At 39.1% G+C, this 23,145-nt stretch overlaps 1 protein-coding gene across 1 annotated transcript in view; it reads right to left on the reverse strand.

The window, feature by feature from the left end:
* Nucleotides 1-23,145, reverse strand: part of LOC133640910 (nesprin-1-like) — a 228,250-nt gene that overhangs the window by 172,017 nt on the left and 33,088 nt on the right. Inside the window, exons 9-16 of the mRNA XM_062034594.1 lie at nucleotides 17,968-18,123; nucleotides 17,355-17,596; nucleotides 9,592-11,584; nucleotides 7,828-8,162; nucleotides 7,604-7,748; nucleotides 7,310-7,510; nucleotides 3,638-3,900; nucleotides 3,415-3,565 (exon numbers count right to left, since the gene is read on the reverse strand). Of these exons, the coding sequence (XP_061890578.1) occupies nucleotides 3,415-3,565; nucleotides 3,638-3,900; nucleotides 7,310-7,510; nucleotides 7,604-7,748; nucleotides 7,828-8,162; nucleotides 9,592-11,584; nucleotides 17,355-17,596; nucleotides 17,968-18,123 (3,486 nt within the window). The remainder of the gene's footprint in view (nucleotides 1-3,414; nucleotides 3,566-3,637; nucleotides 3,901-7,309; nucleotides 7,511-7,603; nucleotides 7,749-7,827; nucleotides 8,163-9,591; nucleotides 11,585-17,354; nucleotides 17,597-17,967; nucleotides 18,124-23,145) is intronic.

Here is a 23,145-nt window from a genome sequence, read left to right on the forward strand (position 1 = left end):
CCAAATTTTATCTGATTGTGATTTTCATCCTTTTTATGGGGAATTTTGAGTACATTTACAATGTTATAATCTTACCAATGTTTGTAATGCTTGTTATGTCGTCGGTCTTTGTATTGCATGCCTAAGATTTTACTTTTTCCTCTATGTTTAATGGATGTCCTTTGATTGATTGATTGAGAAGTTTGACATCTTAAAGAATTTAATCCATGTAATGCTTTAAAAAGGCAAATGGATGGCACAAAAAGCCAGTTTCCATTGCGATCCATTAAATATTCATCACATTTGATATATTCAATAATAAAAGATATATAACCTGTAACATGTACACAAAAATTTGGGTTAAACAAATTGATAAATTATGTACATATACACAGTATACATGTCAGGTGATTTGAAAAACAATATATACAAAAAATGGGGGGCAGGGGGGTATATACACTATGTACATGACACTATGGACATGACTATGCACATGTTGACTCCAAGAGTTGACTCCAGAATGAGAAAATATATATACACTATAACCACTTATAAACCTGTTTGATGCTTCGAAGAGTTGCTGGGGATCAATTTTGGTTCAGATCAGGTAGAGGTTGAGCTGAGACATGATTTTATGGCAGTTTTAAAATTTAGTAGGGAAGTTCGAATTTTAAGGTCTGTTGGTAGTGCATTCCACTGTGTAGTGGCAAAATAGTAGAATGCATTTTTTCCCATGAGAGTCTTGAATTTGGCGGGGACGTTCTGAAGAACTCCCTCTCGTGTAGTACCTGTGAGCATCACTTACTCTGGTGAAGTACTTCGACAGGTACTTGGGGACAGTTTCTCTGAGTATTTTGAATACCAGGCACATTGCAATTTGGTGTACTCTTTCCTCAACTCTAAGCCATCCTAATTTGGTAAAGTGGGCTTGAGTTAGGTGAGTCCTGTATGGGAGGTTGAGCAGGAGTCTCACCAGCTTGTTTTGGGAAGTTTGCAGTTTCGTTTTTAGTGGCTTGGGGATACTGGTGAACCATGAGGTGCAGGTGTGGTCAAAATGACACTGTATGAGGGCACCTGCAAGGGTCTTAAGTGTATCCCTGTTGATAAACACATTTACCTAGGTTGTGCTTGGACCCAAATAGGATGGACTCTGTTTTACCCAGGTGTACTGACAGTTTGTTATCGGAAAGCCAGAGACAGAGATACTTAGTTCGGTGCTGAGTGCACTTTCAACCTTCAATTTGTCCCTGTCCAGGATCGCAGAATCGTCCGCGAACAGGAACAAATTGTTGTTACATGCTGATATCATGTCGTTAATCAAGAATAACAATGGTCCCAGAATGCTCCCCTGTGGGACCCCACAGCTCACCTTGAGGACAGTGATCCGTTCACCTCGACCACCTGTTCTCTATCCTCAAGATAAGATTTCATCCAGTTTGTGGCTGCGCTGTCAAAACCGATTGCCCTCAACTTGTTTAACAGTATTGAGTGGTTAACTGTGTCGAATGCCTTTTGAAGGTCCAGCATAACCATTCCACAGTACTTGCCCATGTCTATCTCTTGCCTGATGTAATCAGTTAGGTACAGTAGGCATGTATCGGTGGAATGTGATTTTCTGAATCCTGATTGAAATTAGAATAGGAGCTCGCGATTTGATAGATAATTATCTATTTGCTCATATATTAACCTCTCTATAACCTTTGAGATGGAGCAAAGGATGGAAACAAGGCGGTAGTTGCCGGGGTCTAATTTGTTTCCTTTTTTATACAGGGGTGATATTCTCACGAGCTTGAATTCTTGATTGACTGATTGATAGACAAGTAGGTGATATGAGCAACCATTGGGGCAATCGTGACAGCTGTGTCTCTGAGAAATCTGGGGGGAATATTACCATGTCCTGTGGCTTTGTTTGGCTGCAGCGAGCCGAGTTTCTTTAACACATCATCAGTTTTAACTTTGACAAACTTGAAGTCATCCTTGCATACCCCTTTGTTTTTGTAAAAGTCTTGGATGTGCTGTTCACCGTAGAGGCCTGAATGTGAGGGCAATTTGCTTACCAATGTGGAAGCGATGGTTGAGTAAATCTAATCTGTTAAAGCAATTTGCCACATTCAGTTTGTCTGTGATGAGTGAGTTTATTTTCAAGTTGAGGTTGGTGGTAATTGTTTTGAGACTGCTGTGGCCCAATTGTTTCAGCGTCTTCCAGAGTTTTTGCGGGTTATTTTTATTTTCCGCTATTTTTTCGTTGAAGTAACTGGATTTGGCCTTCCTGATCATATTAGTTACTTCGTTTCTCAGCTTTTTGTATTCTTTAAGGAGCGGTTTAGTCCTGTTTTTAGTGAACTTAGCGTTTTTGTCATTTCTAAGTTTCATGACTTCTATTGTGTCTGCATTGATCCAGGGTTCTGTTCTGGATTTTACCCTGGAAGCTTTCATGGGTGCTAGCTGGTCAGATACATGCAGGAAGTTGGATTTGAAGCATGCCCATGCTTTTTCAACCGATGAGCAATTTAGTACATTTGACCAGTCCAGTCTCTCCGGGGATGCTGTTAGAGCTTCGCTGGTGTACTTTTTCATCGATCTGAATCTTATTGTGTTGTGACAATCTGATACAGATTTCTTAATTTTACGTGTGCAGAAAATGATGAAGTGATCACTAATTTCGCACTCAATTACACCACTTCTGGAGATCTTGGTCTGGTCTGGTGTCAAATTCAAATCAAATCAATGACGGTTTGAGCAGCACGGCACACCCGTGTGAATTGAGTGATCAGCTGTTTCAGGCTATGTAGCTTACAGTAATTACTGAAGGATTTGTAGATAAGAGTATCTTTTTTTAGCATGTTGGTGTTCAAATCACTGATCAGTATCACTTTAGATTTGCGTAAATCAGCTGATCCCTCGTTTAGCTGTTCATAAAATGAGTTTTGAGTTGGGGGTCTGTACAGGGAGCCCACCATTCGAAACGGAGGCTGGCAAATGGGAAGCCAACTTCAGCATTGTCTTATTTTGTGCAGCTCGTGGTTAAACGTCATTGTTTTTCCTCATTGTCACGTCAAATGAAGGGCCGCGCTTGTGCGTGCAGGTGGATATATTTATTGTTTAAGATTAATCAATATGTTTAATGAAGCTGGTATTGTGGTAAAAAACAAAATTTTTTGTTTCCTTAAATGTTTTTCCCCAGTTGATTATCAGGTCCTGCCTATCCGCTTATTATGCATAGCTGCGGTGCAACCCGATTAAGAACCAGTACCAAAAAATACTGGTACTATGTATACATCCTTGGTCAGCATCCAGCAGCTTTATCTATACATGCGGTCTAAAATGTTGGCTGCACTAGTACTCAACACTTGCCTATTACATTTGCCGTTTTGTTTTTTACAATGAACTCATCAAAGATATTCATGCTGGCTGATATATAGAGTAACAGTCCACCTGGTGTTGTTGTGAACTGATGTTGGTGTCCAGCATGGAGAGGATGGTGAATATGTTCTTCTCCACCTCTCCTATCTTCTCCTCAACCTGTTGTCGCTCCTTCTCTTCCATCTGGGCAACAGCTATCACATGGAGGTTTCTTTCCTTCAAACTGTAAAAAGAAGAGTTTTTAGTATCCCTGCTAAAAAGGGTCATTTCCTGTGTCTCTCTGAAGCAAACTGACCGTGTAATATTTTCTTGAATCTTCACAAGTGTTTCGCCAAAGGGACCAGGTAGGCTGCTGGCCTCTTTAGAGGTGGTTAAGCTCAAGGCGTGTTCCAGCCTGTGCTCCAGGGAGGCCAAAGCCTGACGCTCTTGTTCCAGACCAACCTGCTGCTGCTCAGCCTGGGCCAGAAGCTTCCGGACTTCATCTTGGGTGAAGATACCAGTGGAGGAGTCCGGCACCTTGGCCTGGAGGGTAGACAGGGAGCTGCAACACTGCTCCACCTACGGAAGAACATACAGTACAGTATCTTTATTATTATGCAGCGTGCAGCTTGTGAAAAGGTGGACTTTGGCCAAAATAGAAACAATTTCATTATAATACAGATAATAGATAAAAATGCTAGATCCTGCTAACCTCAAGTGAAGTAAACTGCTGTGTTGTCGGGACAGTGTTCATGATTGGGATTGGTTACCTGCTGCTAACTTCGCCCTTTTTACATGAACAAGATTAGAAAATCCCGGCTTGACTAATCATGTGATTATCCGATCGATTCAATGTTTGGCTAGGTTAAATCAGACAACGAAGAAGATATCCTGGAATAATATGATTTGCAATGGTTCCATTCCTATTTACAGGGTACTTCTAATCCACAACAAACTAGCTGACATTCACCTTTCTTACTGGTCAGCAGCAGCACCAAGATGTAAACAGGAAGAAGATTTGGGGCATGATCTACTAAAGGTTTGCGTTAGTGCTGTGCGATACCACTGATTTTCTTTCCGATCCAATACCTCGTCAAATTCAGGCTGGTATTGGCAATATCAATCCGATACCGATACGTTGTGCAAATAAATATACCAAATGTGTTTTCTAAAATTAAAAAGATGGTGTGTTTTATAACTGTAAAAATTGGAATGTAAAGAGAAAAACCTGAAATGTTTAACGGATATTTAATAATAATATACTTTGTCATTTATAACAACGTTTTGTCTTTAAATATGTATGTATGTATGTATGTATGTATGTATGTATGTATGTATGTATATATATATATATATATATATATATATATATATATATATATATATATATATATATATATATATATATATATATATATATATATATATATATATATATATATATATATATGTGTGTGTGTGTTTTTAAAAACATTTTTTTAAATATAAAATGTTTATAGAAGCTCTCAAAATAAAATAAAATACACTTAAAATATAAACAAAGTTTAGTTGGTTAATTAGAAAATAAAATAATGCTTATTTATACAATAATAAACACTGTTAATTAAATATGTAACTGAACATTAATATTTTCGTACAGGCAGAATTTTTGACACACTAGGTTATGCAGTTACCCAATTATATTTTTATTTTTAGTCTATTCTTACATGGGGAAAAAACAACATTCAATTAAAATTGGTAGGGAATGAGATTCAATTAAAATTGGTAGGGATTGAGAAAAATCTGAAATGTTCAAAATAATAATAATAATAAACTTATATATATATAAAATATATATAATATACTTATACTTATAGTCACCTATATTACAAAGCTGACACAATATCTGTTTTAAGCATTTTTTTTAATAAAAAAATATCAATATGGCCCCCGCATACTTTGACTTTTCAGTATGCGGCCCTTAGTGGAAAAAGTTTGCACACTCCTGAACTAATGTATCAAAAGTATCGATATTTGGTTTGAGAATGTATATTAAAGCATAAGGATAAATATGATAAATAATAATAATATAATAAAGAGTGCCATCCATGTATCGTGTCTTCATGAATATGCAGAATAGCTGCTGATCATCAGAACACCCACAATACTGGGAGAAGAAAATGCAAAAGTAATTATTCTGCAAATGCAGCTTGATTTATCAAAATTAAATCTCAACTGCAAGTGCTATTTTGTGTCTTTATTTAGAACGTCTGAAAAGTATGTGCAAACTGACATTTACACACACAGCTGTGAGAAAGGAGGCGATTGGGCAGCAGCTCCATCCACATGTGCTTGTCAACATATATGGACTGTCAAAAATAAAAATATCAGACCTATAATCTATTTAGCAATATCATTTTATAATATTACAGCGGCTGGATGACTTTGGGCACTGATTAAAACAAATTAAATTGATGCGTTTTTGTTCCTGCTTGTGTTTTTTTAATGACATTAGTTTTTTCCTAATAGAACAGAGGTGTCCAAACTTTTTGACTTGGGGGCCGCATTGGGCTAATAAAAAGCCGACTGCATGTAAAGTAATAATATACATAGCCTATAAATATGTTTACATATTATATAAATATAATGGATATATAATTAATAAATATTATAATTGATTATTGACAGTATGTGAAAGTTATACTCCTACCTTGTTTACTTTCCTGACAACCTCCTTAAAGTTTTGTAATCCATCGGAATTATCAAGCAGCTAAAATGCGCGAAACATGGATAAGTATGTAGAGAGTGTTTTGCATTTATCCCATCATGCATTGTAATGAATGGGTGTAAATTTGAATTTGTATGGTGCTTGGGCATTTTTTTATAATATCCACAAAGTTAAATGAGCAGGTTGGGTTAAGTGTGACCATGTGTGTTGACTTTTTGTGTTAGTTGCATTTTATTTATTTATTTTGTTTTTTGGCACCATGAGTAGGGAAGGTTGTTTGGATTGGGTCAAAAAAAAAATGCTGTGCTGCTAGCATTTCAAAACACAATTCATGGTCATTGACCTGATTTGCTTACGCTGTCCACGAAATGTCAGCAAAATTATAGCGATTATATTGTCAGTTATGGATGGATGGAAACACCCTTCTAGCCAGATTCTTCATAAAACTCATACCATCTCGGGGGGCCAGACTGAAGATGCCCGTGGGCCGTATTTTGGACAGCCCTGTAATAGAAAATATATGTTTAACATAACTCCTATGTGAAAAAAAATTCTTGCAATATGCATTTTCTTGAATATTCTTCTTTACATAGGGACGGCGTGGCGAAGTTGGTAGAGTGACTGTGCCAGCAATCGGAGTGTTGCTGGTTACTGGGGTTCAATTCCCACCTTCTACCTTCCTAGTCACGTCCGTTGTGTCCTTGGGCAAGACACTTCACCCTTTGCCTCTGATGGCTGCTGGTTAGCGCCTTGCATGGCAGCTCCCGCCATCAGTGTGTGAATGTGTGTGTGAATGGGTGAATGTGGAAATACTGTCAAAGCGCTTTGAGTACCTTGAAGGTAGAAAAGCGCTATACAAGTATAACCCATTTATCATTTATTTGCAGTCAGTGCCGCCGCCTCTCCCATGAGTGCACCTTCATGCACCAAAAAAAAGTGGTTTCAATGTAGATGTACCGCAGGACTGCTTCTAAAATGCCCATAAAAAGTGGAACATGTCTGCTGCATGTTTGAAAACATATCAAATTACAACAGGTAGGAGCATGTTAACATAAATGTGTAGTAAAACACTCACTTAAATAAGCGGTCTGCACAACTTAACAATTGCACATCAGTAGATCACACGCAACACACCCAGTAATAGTAAATACAATTTTATAATTTGCACATGCTGTTTAGCGTGGTATTTGGATCTTAGTTGATCAGGCCCCTCGTGAAGTGAAATGAAATTAATTATATTTATATAACGCTTTGTGTGTTTAGATAAAAAGCTAGACTTACACTCGTTGTGATGTCTTTCCATTCCTCTACTCTCTGATCCGTTTGTGCCATGAGGAGACCAACACCATGCCGCAGCGACCCCCAGCGCCTCCAGAGGGCACCGAGCTCACCATCTTTTCCAACCCCACAACCCCGTATGGGACATCTGACTCGGAGTTCTTCTATTCTCCCGGCGAGGTCGCGAACACCTTCCATCAAACCCTTGATGGGGGATTAAACATAACTTGAATAAATGAAAGCGCATATAGGAGACGAGGCATGATAAGGTTGGATTGGCCTTAACCTTAAACTTACCTTAACTCTTTTGTGTTGTGCAGCACATTTATCATATGAGGTCACTTCTTCTGAAGCACATTCGTAAAGCTTTGCTTCAAATCCAGTCAGATGTTGTTGTATGTCTACATGACCAACCCTGTGGCTTTGTTGTCGAAGTTCGCATCTGTCAAGTACAGCTTTTTGTTAATTACCCTGTAAACCCCAAACATGGACACAAGGCATAATAATAACAGAGCCAAAACCTCTGCAAGGATTCCAGTCTGAGCTGAGCCTGAGCCTCCAGAATGGCTCGTCCCACCAGCAGCTGGCTGACGATGCTGATGTGCAGATCTTCAGACTTGGCACGAGAAAGGCAGGGTTGTTGGGGCACCAGTTCAACAAGGTGCTGGATATGGGCTTGAAATCCATCTTCGAGGGCTTCAATGGCCTGCTGAGTCTGATGTCGCTCCTCGGTACAGTCCAGAAACCCACCGGGAGCTGATAAAAATGTCATTTCAGCATTGTGAAGGAAGCGAATCGCTCCCTGAGCCGCCCATTGGTAGTCCTTTAAGGACTCTCGTGCCTTTGACAAACTTTCCTGTTAAATATAAATTCAAGAGCATCTGGTCAAACAAACACAACACCCCTGTTGTCATACACTTGTTAAAATTAATTTTTTGGGGGGGATGAATATGCCTCCAACATCAAACGTAAACTCAAGAGTTTAGACAGCGGTAAAGTGAATCTCACCACAGCTTAAAGCAGCACTAAGTAACTTTTCAACCTTCATAAAATATTTTCATAATTTTCGGGACTTATAAGTAGTTGAATGAAACCTCTGTCAAGGCCTGAGGGGGTCTGTATTGCTCTCACTGGCACTTAGCTACTTTGAGGAGGGTGGCAGGAACCCTGCAACACAAAAAACTACAAATGTGCTGACTTGCGTTTCGGCATACCTCACTCCCCCTTTCCCCATTCGTTAAAAAGACAGAGGTCAATGAGAACGCCTGCGTGCCGCCAGAAAACTTAAAGAAGAAGAAGAAGAACGCCTATGTGCAATTATTGCTGTAATGACTGAAGCTGCAAAACAAACAAAGAAACAAATATATTTGTCTGAGGAGACCAAAAAAGAAAAAGGGAGGTTACCTGGATAAAAGGACAGTCAAGGATCAATATTAGCCCGTCTTTCACTCGCTGGCATGAGCTCAAAGATGAGGAGGGATTTTTGGGCGATGCGGCCTTAGCTCTGATCCTGCTAAACTAGTAAGTGACTTTAGATGCTCAAATCAAAATGATAATGCTAATGTTAGCTATCGGAAATGTGCGTAGTAGCAATAAAAAGCCACCAGTATGATAGTTTGCAGTTCCACACTACTTCCTTCGAAAAAACTTTCCCACCGGTCTGTCTTTGCTTTGGACCTGCATCCGCCCCAATACATTCTTGCTAGTAGCTTAATGTTTGTAGCAATCCAAGATCATTTCTTGATAGTGTCGGCTATTAAACACCAGCGTAGCCATTAGAGACGTAATACTTGTAATCTGTGCCAATATTACAGTGGACATCATGTCAGTTTGACGCTATATGCGCCAGTCTTCATGGGAGCTGTGGTCTTTTTTCTGGCAAAACACTACCGCTGTGTTCCACTGGCGCCTCCAAAATCAACCAAAACTGAAATTTCTTAAGTGGTGCTTTAATTCAGCAAACATAACAAGATTAACTGTATTTGTTGATGTTAAGTTTGACTTCTGGTGGTCAGTGTGTGAGGCGTAAAGGTGGGTGTATCGATCTAAATATCTATAATATTGATACCAAGGTGGGTACTGGAATCAGATGTATACCAGTGTAATGGTTTCCAACAGATCTACTTAGCTTTTGGCTTTAACATCATAGCGTTCCGTGTAGTTGCTTACAAGACAAGACAATGGCGGATCTTCATCCAGTGAAGGTTTAAGTCATTGGGGAAGAATTTCAGAGTGAATAGGTTCGACCCTCAAAGTTACGCTGTATTAAAAAAATGAGCGCTTACCATCTGATCATGACATTCCTGCATGGCAGCATCTCGGAGTAACAGCAACTCGCCGTGACTTTTTAGGTTCATGTTCCCTTTCCAGGCCAAAACATGCAACACTCGCATCCCAGACTCCATGTTTCTCCAGATGACCCAACGCCTGAGTAGCGCAACATCGATGGCCTTTTCATCTGGACGGACCGATTCGCTGCCTTGCAGCTCCTTTGTCGTTTTTTGGAAAAAGTCCATTAAAGCAGGAAGCTCAGAAGAAAATCGCAGACCCAGAAGAAGCTGGCATTCCAGATGTTTTATCTCATCTGACGCAGCGTTCTCCCAAGAGACCAACATCTCCACAGTGCGCCGAATGCCCTGCCTTTCTGAGTTCAGCTTTGTTGGGTCGAGCTCTTGAGCTATCACCTCCAGTTGGTCTGCTGCTTCTTGACACTGTGTCTTCATCATTGGGAGCTCGACTAAGAGCACCTGGCACACTCGAAACCTCTCACCCAAACTTAACGTCTTCTTTTTAGCCTGCTGGATTTGCTCTTTTCCAATGTCCCTTGAATCCTCCATTTGTTGCTTCAGGTGCAGATACTTGTCTTGCTCAAAGACGTGAACGCTGATGACTTTGCACCTGTCTTGCAATTCTCCAATGGTGCACAGCAAAGAGCTACGCTGCACCTCCTTGCAGTGTTGAATTTCCTGCACTTGACACTGGTGCTCTATGAGCATGTGCTTCAGGAGTGTAATTGTTGAGAGTGTATCCTGTGTCATAGGGAACCTTTGCTTGTCCAAACAAGAGGTTATGTTCTTCAGACTATCTTCAACGGTCACTAGTTCCTCATCAGAAGATGTACGCTCATGAATCAGCTCCTCCAAATGCCAGCTGGTTGCTGTCTGTTGTGCCAACAATCCATCTAATTCAGTCCAGATGCCAGAGAGCCTGTTGACAAGGTAGCGGCTCTCTCCAGGGCTTAGGCTCTCTGCTACGTCCTTACATCTTTTCTCCAAAGCCTTGACCATGTTAAGACGTTTTTTGATATCAGCAACAGCTAATTGGTGACTTTCCAACTTGTCCTCCAGAGAGCTGACGTCAACTCTCAAGACGTTGTCAACATGAGCACAGGGTTCTCTATTAGCACCTGTTTCTACTAGCCATGAATCAATGCTATCAAACTGGGATAATAGTTTCTCCCTTTCCTGTAGATTTGTCTTCATTGTTTGGAGAACACGATCCAAGCTTTCAATGATGGTTTCATACAAGTCTTCTACTGCATTTAACATGTGGCCCTCATTGTCCATGTCAGAAGATTCCCCAATTTTCATTTCGGACCTTCTGGTCACTAAATTAGTCCGATATCCCTTCATTTCAGCAATCTGAATACAAGCTTCTTGTGGGAAAAGTGACAACTTGTTGCCAATCAAAATGTGGAATTCCATTTGCTTTGCCCATGTGATCCACTCTTGGAACTGTTTCTCAGCTGCAAAAACACCATCAGGACCACAAATGGAGGTTTTGGTGTCTTCCAGTAAGGTCCCCAATTGTTCCAGGTAATGTTTGATGCCGTACTTCTCTTTCTGTCCCACAGAGAACTGAAAAAGCGCGTCTGACATGGACTGCAGATGAACATGCAGCTGGGCGCACATTTTTAGGTTTGTGCTCAGACAAAGCAGTTCAAAAGTGCTTTTGGTGTCATGAGACAGGAGCGTTTCTTGGATAGCTTCGATTTTGTCCTTTAGCTGTTTCGCCTCCGTCATAAGACGGGAGGACTGTGATGAAGAGTTAGTGGCGTGCCAAAAGGCTCTCTTGATACTTCCTTTCAAAAGCCTCCAATCATCCTGGACATCTCCAAGCTGAGCAAGAAGTGCACCGGAACTTTCCGCGTCACTCAAGTGGACAGCTAAGTGGCTGCTCAATGAAAGAAGCTCTTGCCACATTTCTTGGCAACGCTCTAAAGACTGCAGCAGGGAGTTGAGTTTTTCAGCCTGTAGCACGCTGCTTCCCAATGAATGTCTAAGGAAAACACAAAATAAAAGACTATTTATTAGTTAGAACTAGGGTTGTCCCAATACCAATATTTTGGTACCGGTACCAAAATGTATTTCGATACTTTTCAAAATAAAGGGGACCACAAAAAAAATAATTTTTGGCTTCATTTAGAAGATTGAAATGAAAATTAAAAGGCATTAAACACATTGGGCTTTTCTTGTTGCATTCAAAAAAAAATTCCAATTGTATATTTTACATATAGTCTGAGAAAATTAGGTTAGAATATAACATAAATCTTTATTGGCATTATGCTTTATTATTTATAGTTGCCACTTTTGGTCTATGCTTTAAGAAAAACAATAATTTGTACACACTAAAAACAATACTATGACTACAAGTACACAGATAAGACATGTTGCAGGTAAAACACATTGTTAAAGATAAAACACAAATTGTAGCAATTTGTTACAAAATTCAGTCATTTCACTTGCATTACTTTATGTTACGTGGGCGGTTTGGACTGTGCTAATTTTTGGCAATGTATGTATCTGTATGTGCACAGCGGGGGAACTTTACTACCTGTCGATCTGACTGCTTGTTTTTTAATTGTTTAGCTAAGTTTGAAGCAAAGGTGGTAATACTTTAATCATGCCAATCATACTTTAGTCCGAGCCATGTTTTAAAGCAGCGCTTGCAGCGTGGCACTCCTGTGTTTAAAGGGTCCCTTGATTGATAGTTTTGAAGCCCAAATACCTCCATATTGCGCTTCACGCACCCTCTTTATTAACCAGTGGAATTGCCTTTATTTGCCATTTTTCCTCTCTTTGACGTTTCTTCTTGACACACTTAACACGCTCCTCGGACGTACAAAGCGCTGCACGGATGAAAAATAGTACCGGTATTTTTTAAAGGCAGTATAGTACCGTTTTGAATTCATTAGCACCATGATACTTTATTAGTACCGGTAACCGTACAACCTTGGTTAGAACCGAGAAAATCGTTATCTTGAGAACTGGAGTACTCGGCAAGGGACAAAACTAAATCTTTAACTGTGACAAAACAAATAGGCCAGAAAATGCTTGTTCACAGGAAGATAAATTATCGAATCCGGTACTTTTTTGGCACTAACCAAACCCCGCCGGTTTTCCCGAGCACCAATTCACATAAGAAATCTAAAAGGTGCAATGTTTCGGTACGTGGGTGGCGCATATGGCGTCACATTAGTACCAAAAATCCAAGCGGCGCCTTCTTGCGTGCGCCTTCTTGCGTGCGCCTTCTTGCGTGCGCGCGGTGCCGTTCTGCGCGCGCGTTGTCTCGGTCTGTGCGCTGTCATGTTTCATTTTGGTACTTTGGGGGCGGGTATGCTTAGACCGCCCCTTCTTTCTGATTGGCTTTGAAAAAAAAAAAGAAAAAAAAAAAGAAAAAAAAAAAAATACAACTTCAAGTAGGTTGTAAAAAAAGGCAGATGAGGTGAAACTATAGCAATGCTTTTCTTTACACTCTCTCATGCACACAGATACTCATGTTATGAGAAGTATATTGTTTCAAAAATATTAACATTAATTGTTGATATTTTAAACATCTTTCAGATTACATTGCTCGAATTCAAAAACCACTTTACTACACAAATATTAGGCCCAATGTGCAGGATTATTCTATTAGTATTAGTTATTTTTATGTTTTATCATATCTTAGCTTATTTTTATGTTTTATCATATCTTAGCCTATTTTTATATGGTCTTATTATATTTATATTTCAGTTTTTATTGTATTTTATTTTATTTTGTAGTTTTTCATATTGTAGTTTATTTTTATGTTTGATTATATCTTATCTTATTTCATATTATTTTTGGACTTTTACCTGATGTGTATTTTAATTATTTTTAATCCATTTATTTAATCATCTAGTGTTTCCTCAAAGAGCCCTCTGGATCTCCACGTCCAGAGGGTTCCTGTGATTGGCTATTGTCATTGTGTTGTTATTATTATTGTTGTTGTTGTTGTTTGTTTATTTTTATGTACATGTTTGACTGTCTTCATGGGGTGTGGGTGTTATTTCTCATTTTGTTTTTAACTATGTAAAGCACTTTGAGCTGCATTTTAAATGTATGAAAAGTGTTTTATAAATAACCATTTTTAAAAAATTTTTTTAGTAATAGTACCCTTACAATCACTCCAAAGCAGTTCAATAATGTAAATAAGTGTGTCCCTCAACTTACCTCTTTTTCAGCCGACATTTTTTGATCCACTTCTTCCTCCGTAAATCTTGATGCATATTGACAATGACCCGCCCTGCTATACTTCTGATTGGCTCATATGAAAAATGCTCAGAGCCAATCAGAAAGAAGGGGCCGTCTAAGCATGCCCGCCCCCAGGCCTGGCCCTAACCAATCTGGCACCCTAGGCAAGATTTTAGGTGACCCCCCCCGCCCCCCACATCGGCAGTGAAGTGTATATACTCACAGGAAACCGAATAGCTTTGTCTTTGACCTTTTATTTTACTTAAAGAAAGCAAATTAACATATTATATGAGAATGTTATGTTATGATTATCTTTAACCGAATCACAGCAGTGCTCAAATTAAAAAACAGCATTCCCTCTCATGTGATATTGCTTAATTAACATTAATGATGTGCACTTTAACAACTAGGCTTACAACTATACCTAATAAATAAAGGGGTGGAAAAGTGACTATTACCTGCAGGGCAAACACTAGCTAACCAGAAGGCAATAACAATGTCAACAAAAAACACCTGCTTAAAAGATCTAATACAAATGTCCCTGAGGAATGTAAGGTGGGAGTACTGTAATTACCTAACGTTACATTATTATTTTCCATAACAATTTAGCCCCCTCCACAATATTAACCCGACGTTAAAACAGAACTAGCTATTTATTGATTAGCAATTGCCGAATCATGTAACATTAGCTTAATGCTAAAAAGCCAGGTTACTATCACATTCTGTAACAGAAAAATAATTTCATGTAGGCTAACGTTACCTACCTGCTACATCTGTCTTTTTCTCGTTTCTCCTCCTCTTCTTTTCTATTTTTTCTTCCCTGGGCACCTGACAGTTTTGGCCGTTTTGACATCTTGTGTTTATTTTTTGATGTGGTGACGTCCAAAAAGAGTCATGATACGGGAAGGGAGGAGGCGCACCCACGGGGGGGCGGGAGGGGGGGGGGGGGGCGTAATGTTGTAACAAATAATATTTCTATTAAATAGGCTTTACTTTGCATTTTAATTAACGTGGGATTATTTTTTGTATTTAGAAATAATAGTACCAACTTTTTTTTTTTTTTTTTTTTTTCTCCAACATTTGTGGCACTGGCGCCCCCTGATGGACGGCGCCCTTAGCATTTGCCTATACGGCCTATGCCACGGGCCGGCCCTGCCCGCCCCCAAAGTACCAAAATGAAACATGACAGCGCACAGACCGAGACGGCGCGTGCGCACAAAGGCACCACGCGCGCGCAAAAGGGTGTCGCGCGACTGCGCACGAAGTGAAAAATCAGCGCGTGATAACAGTTTTTATGCGCTCGGATTTTTGGTACTAATGTGATGCCATAGGCGCGTGACGTCACCACCACGTGCCAACTAGGGATGGGCGATACCACACTTTTAGGATTCGATACGATACCGATACTTTTTCTTGCATTTCCATCGATACCGATACCGATACCAATAATTTCTTATTGGCAATTTTTTGTCAGTCAAAAATATTATTACTATTGTTATTATTCAAGACAAATCACAAGACAAATACAGACCATTTATACCACATTTATTATGGTCAATATATAATAAAAGTAAAATTAAAATAAATAACATAAATATGAAAAATAAATTAAATATTATATATAATAATAACTATATATTATATATAATAATAATTAAATATTAGGGCTTTCCAATTAACAGTCAAATCCGAATTGCAAGAAGCTGCAGTTATTTTTTTAAATATGTGATATAATTAGCAATTAATGAAATATGAAATAGGCTAATGTTTTCGAAATGTAAGAAATCATGTCACAGATTAAAACCAAAATCACATTCAATCATATATTCAAGATTTTCTTGGAAAAAAATAAAACTGTATTGCAAAGATGAAGAATCTCCAAATTGTATCTCTTTCTTATCTTGTTTTAAATACTCAAGCAATTTTCAACTCACAGTAAATTCCCCTGTGTGGAAATTATTTGAATTTAGGATAATCATTTAAACATCCATCCATTTTCTACCGCTTATTCCCTTCGGGGTCGCGGGGGGCGCTGGAGCCTATCTCAGCTACAATCGGGCGGAAGGCGGCGTACACCCTGGACAAGTCGCCACCTCATCGCAGGGCCAACACAGATAGACAGACAACATTCACACACTAGGGCCAATTTAGTGTTGCCAATCAACCTATCCCCAGGTGCATGTCTTTGGAGGTGGGAGGAAGCCGGAGTACCCGGAGGGAACCCACGCAGTCACGGGGAGAACATGCAAACTCCACACAAAAATATTCAGTAAACATTACTAAAAAAAACAAAAACAATGCCTGTTTTAAGTCAACAAATGGACAACACTGGATATGCCTGCATGGCTGCATCACTGTCGGCTGGCTGTGTGTGTGTTGCACGTTGACGACGCTCATTCGCTGTCTCCTGTCACGTGACTGGGCCAGCTCTATACTCTGCCAGGTACAGGGGTGTCCCAGCACATAGTAAGTTAAGTAAGTCATCAAAAACATCTGAAAGTGATGCTTGCACCCCCCACACGCCGTTTTTTGGTTTATATCGATACTTTTTTCAGAAAAGTGATGCCAAATGAGTAGCGTGTGCGTATCGATATATCGATACCACAGGATCGATACGCACATCCCTAGTGCCAAGTCTTTGTACTTCGGCACTTGCCGATCACTCCAGCAGCTCTAAGAGCGGACTAAGTCAAACTACCTCTAGGTAATGTTGAAATGTCCAATGCTATTAATTTTATCTACACTTCTGTTAAAATGTAATAAACACTTATTCTTCTGTTATTGGGATACTTTACATTAGTTTTGGGCGATACTACAAATTTGAGTATTGATCCAATACCAAGTATTTACTGGGGTCATATCAATGCTGATACTGATATTTCAAGTGTTCATGATCATTGAATGATTCAATATTTGATCACAATTATAATCAGACAAAAACAAAGAATAGCAGTGTAACAATATAAATTACATATTTTAATTACTTCCTTATTCAATTGTATTATGTACAATATTTTAAGCAAACTAATTTCAGTAGGGCAAAATAACTAAATATAAGCAAAAACTACTACTGGCTCTGATTTCAATCATTTGTTTTTTTTTAGTGCCAAGAGGCTTATTTCCTGAGTTTGTAAAAAATTGATCAAACCTCTATAGTATCGGCCATATACTGATACTAATAAGAGGCATTTTTATCGATACTTGTATCGCTTAGCCAACCCGTTTACATTCATGAGCTCTCGCTTAGCGGTTAGCATGGCTAAATGTATCATCCTCCTGTTTGGCTATTCCTTGTTCTCCAGTGATAATGCCAGTGATAATGGTACATTATTTGCCGCCATGGAAGCGAATATTAGTTAGCCGCTACATTGAAGTTGACGATGCGGTCATGCACTTGTCACTGTCAAATTTGCGGGACACAGCTAGAATGTGTCATCAAAATGCATTATCACAATATGACGGCAGTATTAAAAGTGTACGGTGTATATCGCACAAACCCAGTCCCAATCACTACCAAGATGAATATTTGAGGTTTCAACCATGACTTTACTCACAAGCTCATTTTGTTCTTCTGGGCCGCTACAACCTTCAGGAAAGCTTTGATTTTCTTCAGCTGTGTGTGATACTGTTTGACCCGATCCAGCTGGGCTGCTTTGACCTGCACTGTGGCAGAGGCGTCCAGAAGCGCCGTACTCCATTGGGCTTCCAGTCTTTTCAGGACATTTGGACCACAAAGTTGAGATAAACTTGCACTTTTGATGGCGGCAACTTGGTGCAGCACGCAACGCTGGTAGTCCTGCAATAGACAGATTGAATAGGGCAGTGGTTCTCAAACTTCTTTCACCAAGTACCACCTTATGAAAAACCTGGCTCTCCAAGTACCACCAAGATGACCAACATTAAAATACAGTAGCGTAGTACGCCTAAGTATTCATTAAAAACAAGGCAGAAGTTTTATTAAACAAGTAATATTCTTGACCACTGTAACATTACACACAGTTTGAACAGTAACACTGTGTTTGAATAGAAGACAATAAAACAGTACTTTAATTAGGTAATTATTTGGCGTACCACTAGATGAAGCCCACGTACCACTAGTGAATCATTAAAATAGAGTTTATATTTAGTGATTGGACACATTCTATACAAAACTATATTTTCATGTACCTCTGCCTCCTCCAGTTGTTTGGCCATGGCGGAGATATCCAACTGTGCTGGATGATATCGGCATAGTAGAACCTTTTGGACTGTCCTGACCAATCTGATCTCGGCTTCACTGGGTGACGACTGAAGGCACCAATTTAAATCCATGTGTATTGTCCTCTGAAACACAAACAACTCTGTGTTGTTGTTTTTTACATTTTACAGCATGGGTGTCCAAACTATTTTCACCACTATTTTCATACTACACAATTAAAAGGTCCATTTTGATATTTTACATTTCGTAAACAAATGTCTGAAAAATAAGTTTTAAGTGTTTTAAGACAAAACATTGTGTCAGCTTTGTGTTATAGGGGCAACAAGTGTCTTATTATTGGGAATATTACAGTTTTAAATTAAACTGGTCCTACAGGTACCTTGGTTTTGCGCAATACTAACCCAGCAGGCACAAGACGTTAAAACAACATTGAGAACTTGTTAAATTATGTCCTGACGTTGAGCAACTCAAACCTAACGTTGGCACAACAGGCTTTTTGATGGGTTGAGTTCTGACGTTGAGTTGACCATTGAATTTTGGTCATTGCTCCAGCACACACACCAAAGGGACAAACGGTAGAAAATGGCTGGATACCAACCAAAAAACAAACAAATACAACGTTGAAACAACACGCTTTTTGACGACGTTAATTCAATGTCAGGTTGAGACGTTGAATTGACCTTTGAAATTTCCCAACCAACAACGTGGATCCAACGTTCAACATCAACGTTGTCTAAATTTACAAATACTGTCACACCTGGGTTTCGTCTGGTTTCATGTTGTTTTGTCATTTCCTGTTTTATTTTGAAATGCTGACTCCCCCTCTCGTTTCAGATCACTTGCTCTTCCTCCGTTATCACTGGTCTGACGTATTTCCTGATTGTGCCCACCTGTGTCACCCTCCCTCATGTGTATAAATGTCTCGTCCTCCATCTGTCCTGTGCCAGAGTGTTTTCGTATCTTCTTGTGCGTACCGCCGGCGTGCATTTGCCACAGTCTTGTCTACAGCCATTGCCATGTTTTTTGTACCTTTTGAACCACGGGAGATTCTTTGTTTGTAAATTTTTGTCAGGTAAGATTAGCTTCTTAGCATCGCCTTTTTGTTGTATTTAGTAGTTTTTTTTCTTAGCCCCTTTTTCCCTCCATAGCCGGAGCGTTTTGAGTTGTTAGTATTTTTGTTAGTTTAGTGGTCAGGTTAGATCTGTTTTGGACCTCTTACTTGTTCAGAATAAATATCTGTTTCTGAAAATCCTGCATCTGTGTTCAGAGTCCTGTTCTGGTCGTGACAAATACAACTATTTTGCGATGCCTAGTCTATAAAATCCACTACACGTCCCTGATACCGATGTACATGTCAAACTACTTCCTTAACGTAAATGACCGCCATAACCACAACACCAGGGGGAGCTCCACTAACCACGTTAAACCCAGATTCCGATCGAACAAAGGTCTCATTCCTTTCTATGCCACATCAATATGGAATGCACTCCCAACAGGTGTAAAAGAAAGGGCATCTCTATCCTCCTTCAAAACCGCACTAAAAGAACACCTCCAGGCAACTTCAACCCTAAACTAACACCCTCCCTTCCTCATCATACCTCTTCGGATTGTAAATAATCAAATGTAGACACTTTTTCTTATACTTTCTGATCTCTCTCTCTATGTCCACTACTTGCTGTCCATATCCTACCAAGTCAGTCCTACACAGTTCCAATGTCCATTTCTCTGATGATGCAATTGTTGATGACTGAAGTGTTGATACCAACCAAACCTACCCCCCCCCCCTCTATATCCCACACCCCGGATTGTAAATAATGTAAATAATTCAATGTATACACTCTGATGATTATCTTGTGTGATGACCGTATTATGAAAATAGTATATACTGTATCTGTATCATGAATCAATTTAAGTGGACCCCGACTTAAACAAGTTGAAAAACGTATTCGGGTGTTACCATTTAGTGGTCAATATGTACTTCACTGTGCAATCTACGAATAAAAGTTTCAATCAATCAATCAATCAAGTTTAGAAGTCAGTTTTCTAAAGGACATGTATGTATAATCAATGCCATCCACCCACCCACCTTCCACCGCTTATTCCCCTCGGGGTCACGGGGGGCGCTGGAGCCCACCTCAGCTACAATCGGGCGGAAGGCAGTGTACACCCTGGACAAGTCGCCACCTCAACGCAGGGCCAACACAGATAGACAGACAACATTCACACTCACATTCACACACTGGGGATAGGTTGATTGGAAACACTAAATTGGCCCTAGTGTGTGTGTGTGTGTGTGTGTGTGTATAATCAAGTTGTATCAATATTTTGTGTCTGCTGGCAAGATATTCAAATAATACACTGCAACGCCAAATAGCGTGCTAATAGCTAGCTAGAAACTAGCACTGCTAATGTCTTTTTCGCAATTAGAGCGCTAAAAGCTAGCTATCGTAAATGCTAACATGATTATAAGGATATAATCATTTAATCATGGTTTTATTTTAAACCTTCAATATACAGTTGGTAGGGTGGCCATGCCACTTCAATTTTTAAATTACACTAATATGTTATGTGTATTTCAACACATTGTGGAGTAATTGTGGGGGGAATAAAAGGAATGTTTAAGAAATATATGAAAAAAAGGATTATCAGCCAAAAACTTCACAACCTCTCTGCATTACCTGCGTGGACCCCATCTGCTTTAGTGTTTTAAATGATGCTACTACAGTGGTAGAGTGGTGCCCCAATTTTAGAGTGTTTTGAGATAAGAGCTGTCGCTCGACTAAATATTACGCTGTAAGTGGCCAGCAAAAATTTGAGTTACAAGCATCCCCACCATTAGTTGGTGCATCAAATGTCACATTGAACCTCACTGAATACGACCAAAATATCTGGTCTTACTCGCCACCATTAGCTTACAGCTAAAAATTGACATAACTTTGTTTTCCAATCATGGGAAGGAAGAAAGTGAGTGTGAAGGACTGTGCTGAGGAAGAAGTGGATGATATTCATTCAAATCAAGAAATAAATCATCAAAAACATGGTGTCGACAAATAGGTAGGCAATCTGACTAATCACTGCTATTTTGCACCATACTGAAGCTGAATGAGTCAATAATGTTAAAATAATATCTAAACAGTGGAAATGTATCCATGAAAAAGCTGTGTGTTTGACGGTGAAGCAGCTGAAAGGCGATATTGTAGAAGTTCACTCTCTGAGGTAAATGGTGTACATTATTATTACATTATTTCATCAAACTACTGGAGTTTTTAGAAGTACATTCTATTGTGTTATTTTCTATACAATATTTAGTTTTAAAAGGCATGACTTATCCAGGGTGTACTCCGCCTTCCGCCCGAGTGCAGCTGAGATAGGCTCCAGCACCCCCCGCAACCCCGAAAAGAACAAGTGGTAGGAAATGGATGGATGGATGTTTTGGGGGTTCTGCACCAATTAAATAGATTTAAGCAATAATTTTGTAATTTATTTAATCAAACTACTGTAGTTGTTAGTAGTACATTCTATTGTACAGGTATAGAAGAAAGGGCATCTCTATCCTCCTTCAAAACCGCAATAAAAGTTCACCTCAAGGCAGCTACAACCCTAAACTAACACCCTCCCCGGATTGTTAATAATCAAATGTAAACATTTCTTATGCCTTCTGATCTCTCTCTCTCTCTCTCTCTCTCTCTCTCTCTCTCTCTCTCTCTCTCTCTCTCTCTCTCTCTCTCTCTCTCTCTCTCTCTCTCTCTCTCTCTCTCTCTCTCTCTCTCTCTCTCTCTGCCCACTACTTGCTGTCCATATCCTACCAAGTCAGACCTACACTGTTCCAATATCCATTTCTCTGTTCTCAATTGTTGATGACTGATGATAACAACCAAACCTAACCCCCCCCCCCCCCCTCCACACCCCGGATTGTAAATAATGTAAATAATTCAGTGTGATTATCTTGTGTGATGACTGTATTATGATGATAGTATATATCTGATAGTACATATCTGTATCATAAATCAATTTAAGTGGATCCCGACTTAAACAAGTTGAAAAACTTATCCGGGTGTTACCATTTAGTGTCAATTGTACGGAATATGTACTTCACTGTGCAACCTACTAATAAAAGTATCAATCAATCAATCAATTGTGTTATTTTCATTCAATATTTATTTTTAAAAGGCATGTTACACGTTAAAATTGTGGTGTTTTGGGGTGGCTTTGCACCAATTAAATTGATTTCAGTTCGTTTTAATGTGCGACGGTTGTATAGTGGTTTATTGAGTATGTCATAGTAAGCTCCACATCATACATGTAGTACATAATATACATACATACCTCCATTGAACAGTCTTGTGCTCAATGGCAATATTATTTCACAAAAAATAAAATAAAATTTAATTAAGAAAATAAATTAAATTAAATTAAATTAAACATATCTCAAATTAAACATATCTCAAAAGGGTAATGGAAGAAGTATAAACTTTTGAATTCCCCCCTTTTTTACATAGTTACTTTAATATCCAGTTTCCTCTGAACCACATTTTATCAAATTCATCTGGTTCCACATAACTCAATTTGCCCAGAACAATGTGCTTACAAATCTCAATATATCATCATAAGTAAGTCATATAAGTCATTCATACTCATATCCAAAATAAGCCTAGACCTCACTATACCGAACCAAAATATTAGATTTGTACAATTTCTTAAAATGCTCAATGTTTGAACAGTGTTTGAGTTCATCACTCAGGCTGTTCCATATTTTCACCCCACAGACTGAGACACAAAAACTTTTCCTTGTGCTAAGTGCTAAAGCGTATTTATATTTTGCCGTTCCTCTGAGGTTATACCCCACATCCCTTTCTTGAATAACTTTGAATATTTGCAGGCAATTCATAACGTCGTGCTTTAAACATGATAAGCCCTGTCAGAAATTTAACTAAATCAGGAAAATTTAACAGTTTTGACCTTAAAAATAAGCCATTTGTGTGCTCCTTGAACCCCACATTATGGATAACTCTAAGTGCCTGTTTTTGTAAGATTGTTAAGGGATGTATTTTGCTTTTATAATTATTTCCCCAAACTTCTGCACAGTAACTTAAGTAAGGATAAAATGAGTGAATAGTAGAGTTGCTGGAGGGATTTTTCATTTAGCT

Source organism: Entelurus aequoreus, linkage group LG23, assembly GCF_033978785.1.
Source record: "Entelurus aequoreus isolate RoL-2023_Sb linkage group LG23, RoL_Eaeq_v1.1, whole genome shotgun sequence".
NCBI classification, from domain to species: domain Eukaryota; kingdom Metazoa; phylum Chordata; class Actinopteri; order Syngnathiformes; family Syngnathidae; genus Entelurus; species Entelurus aequoreus.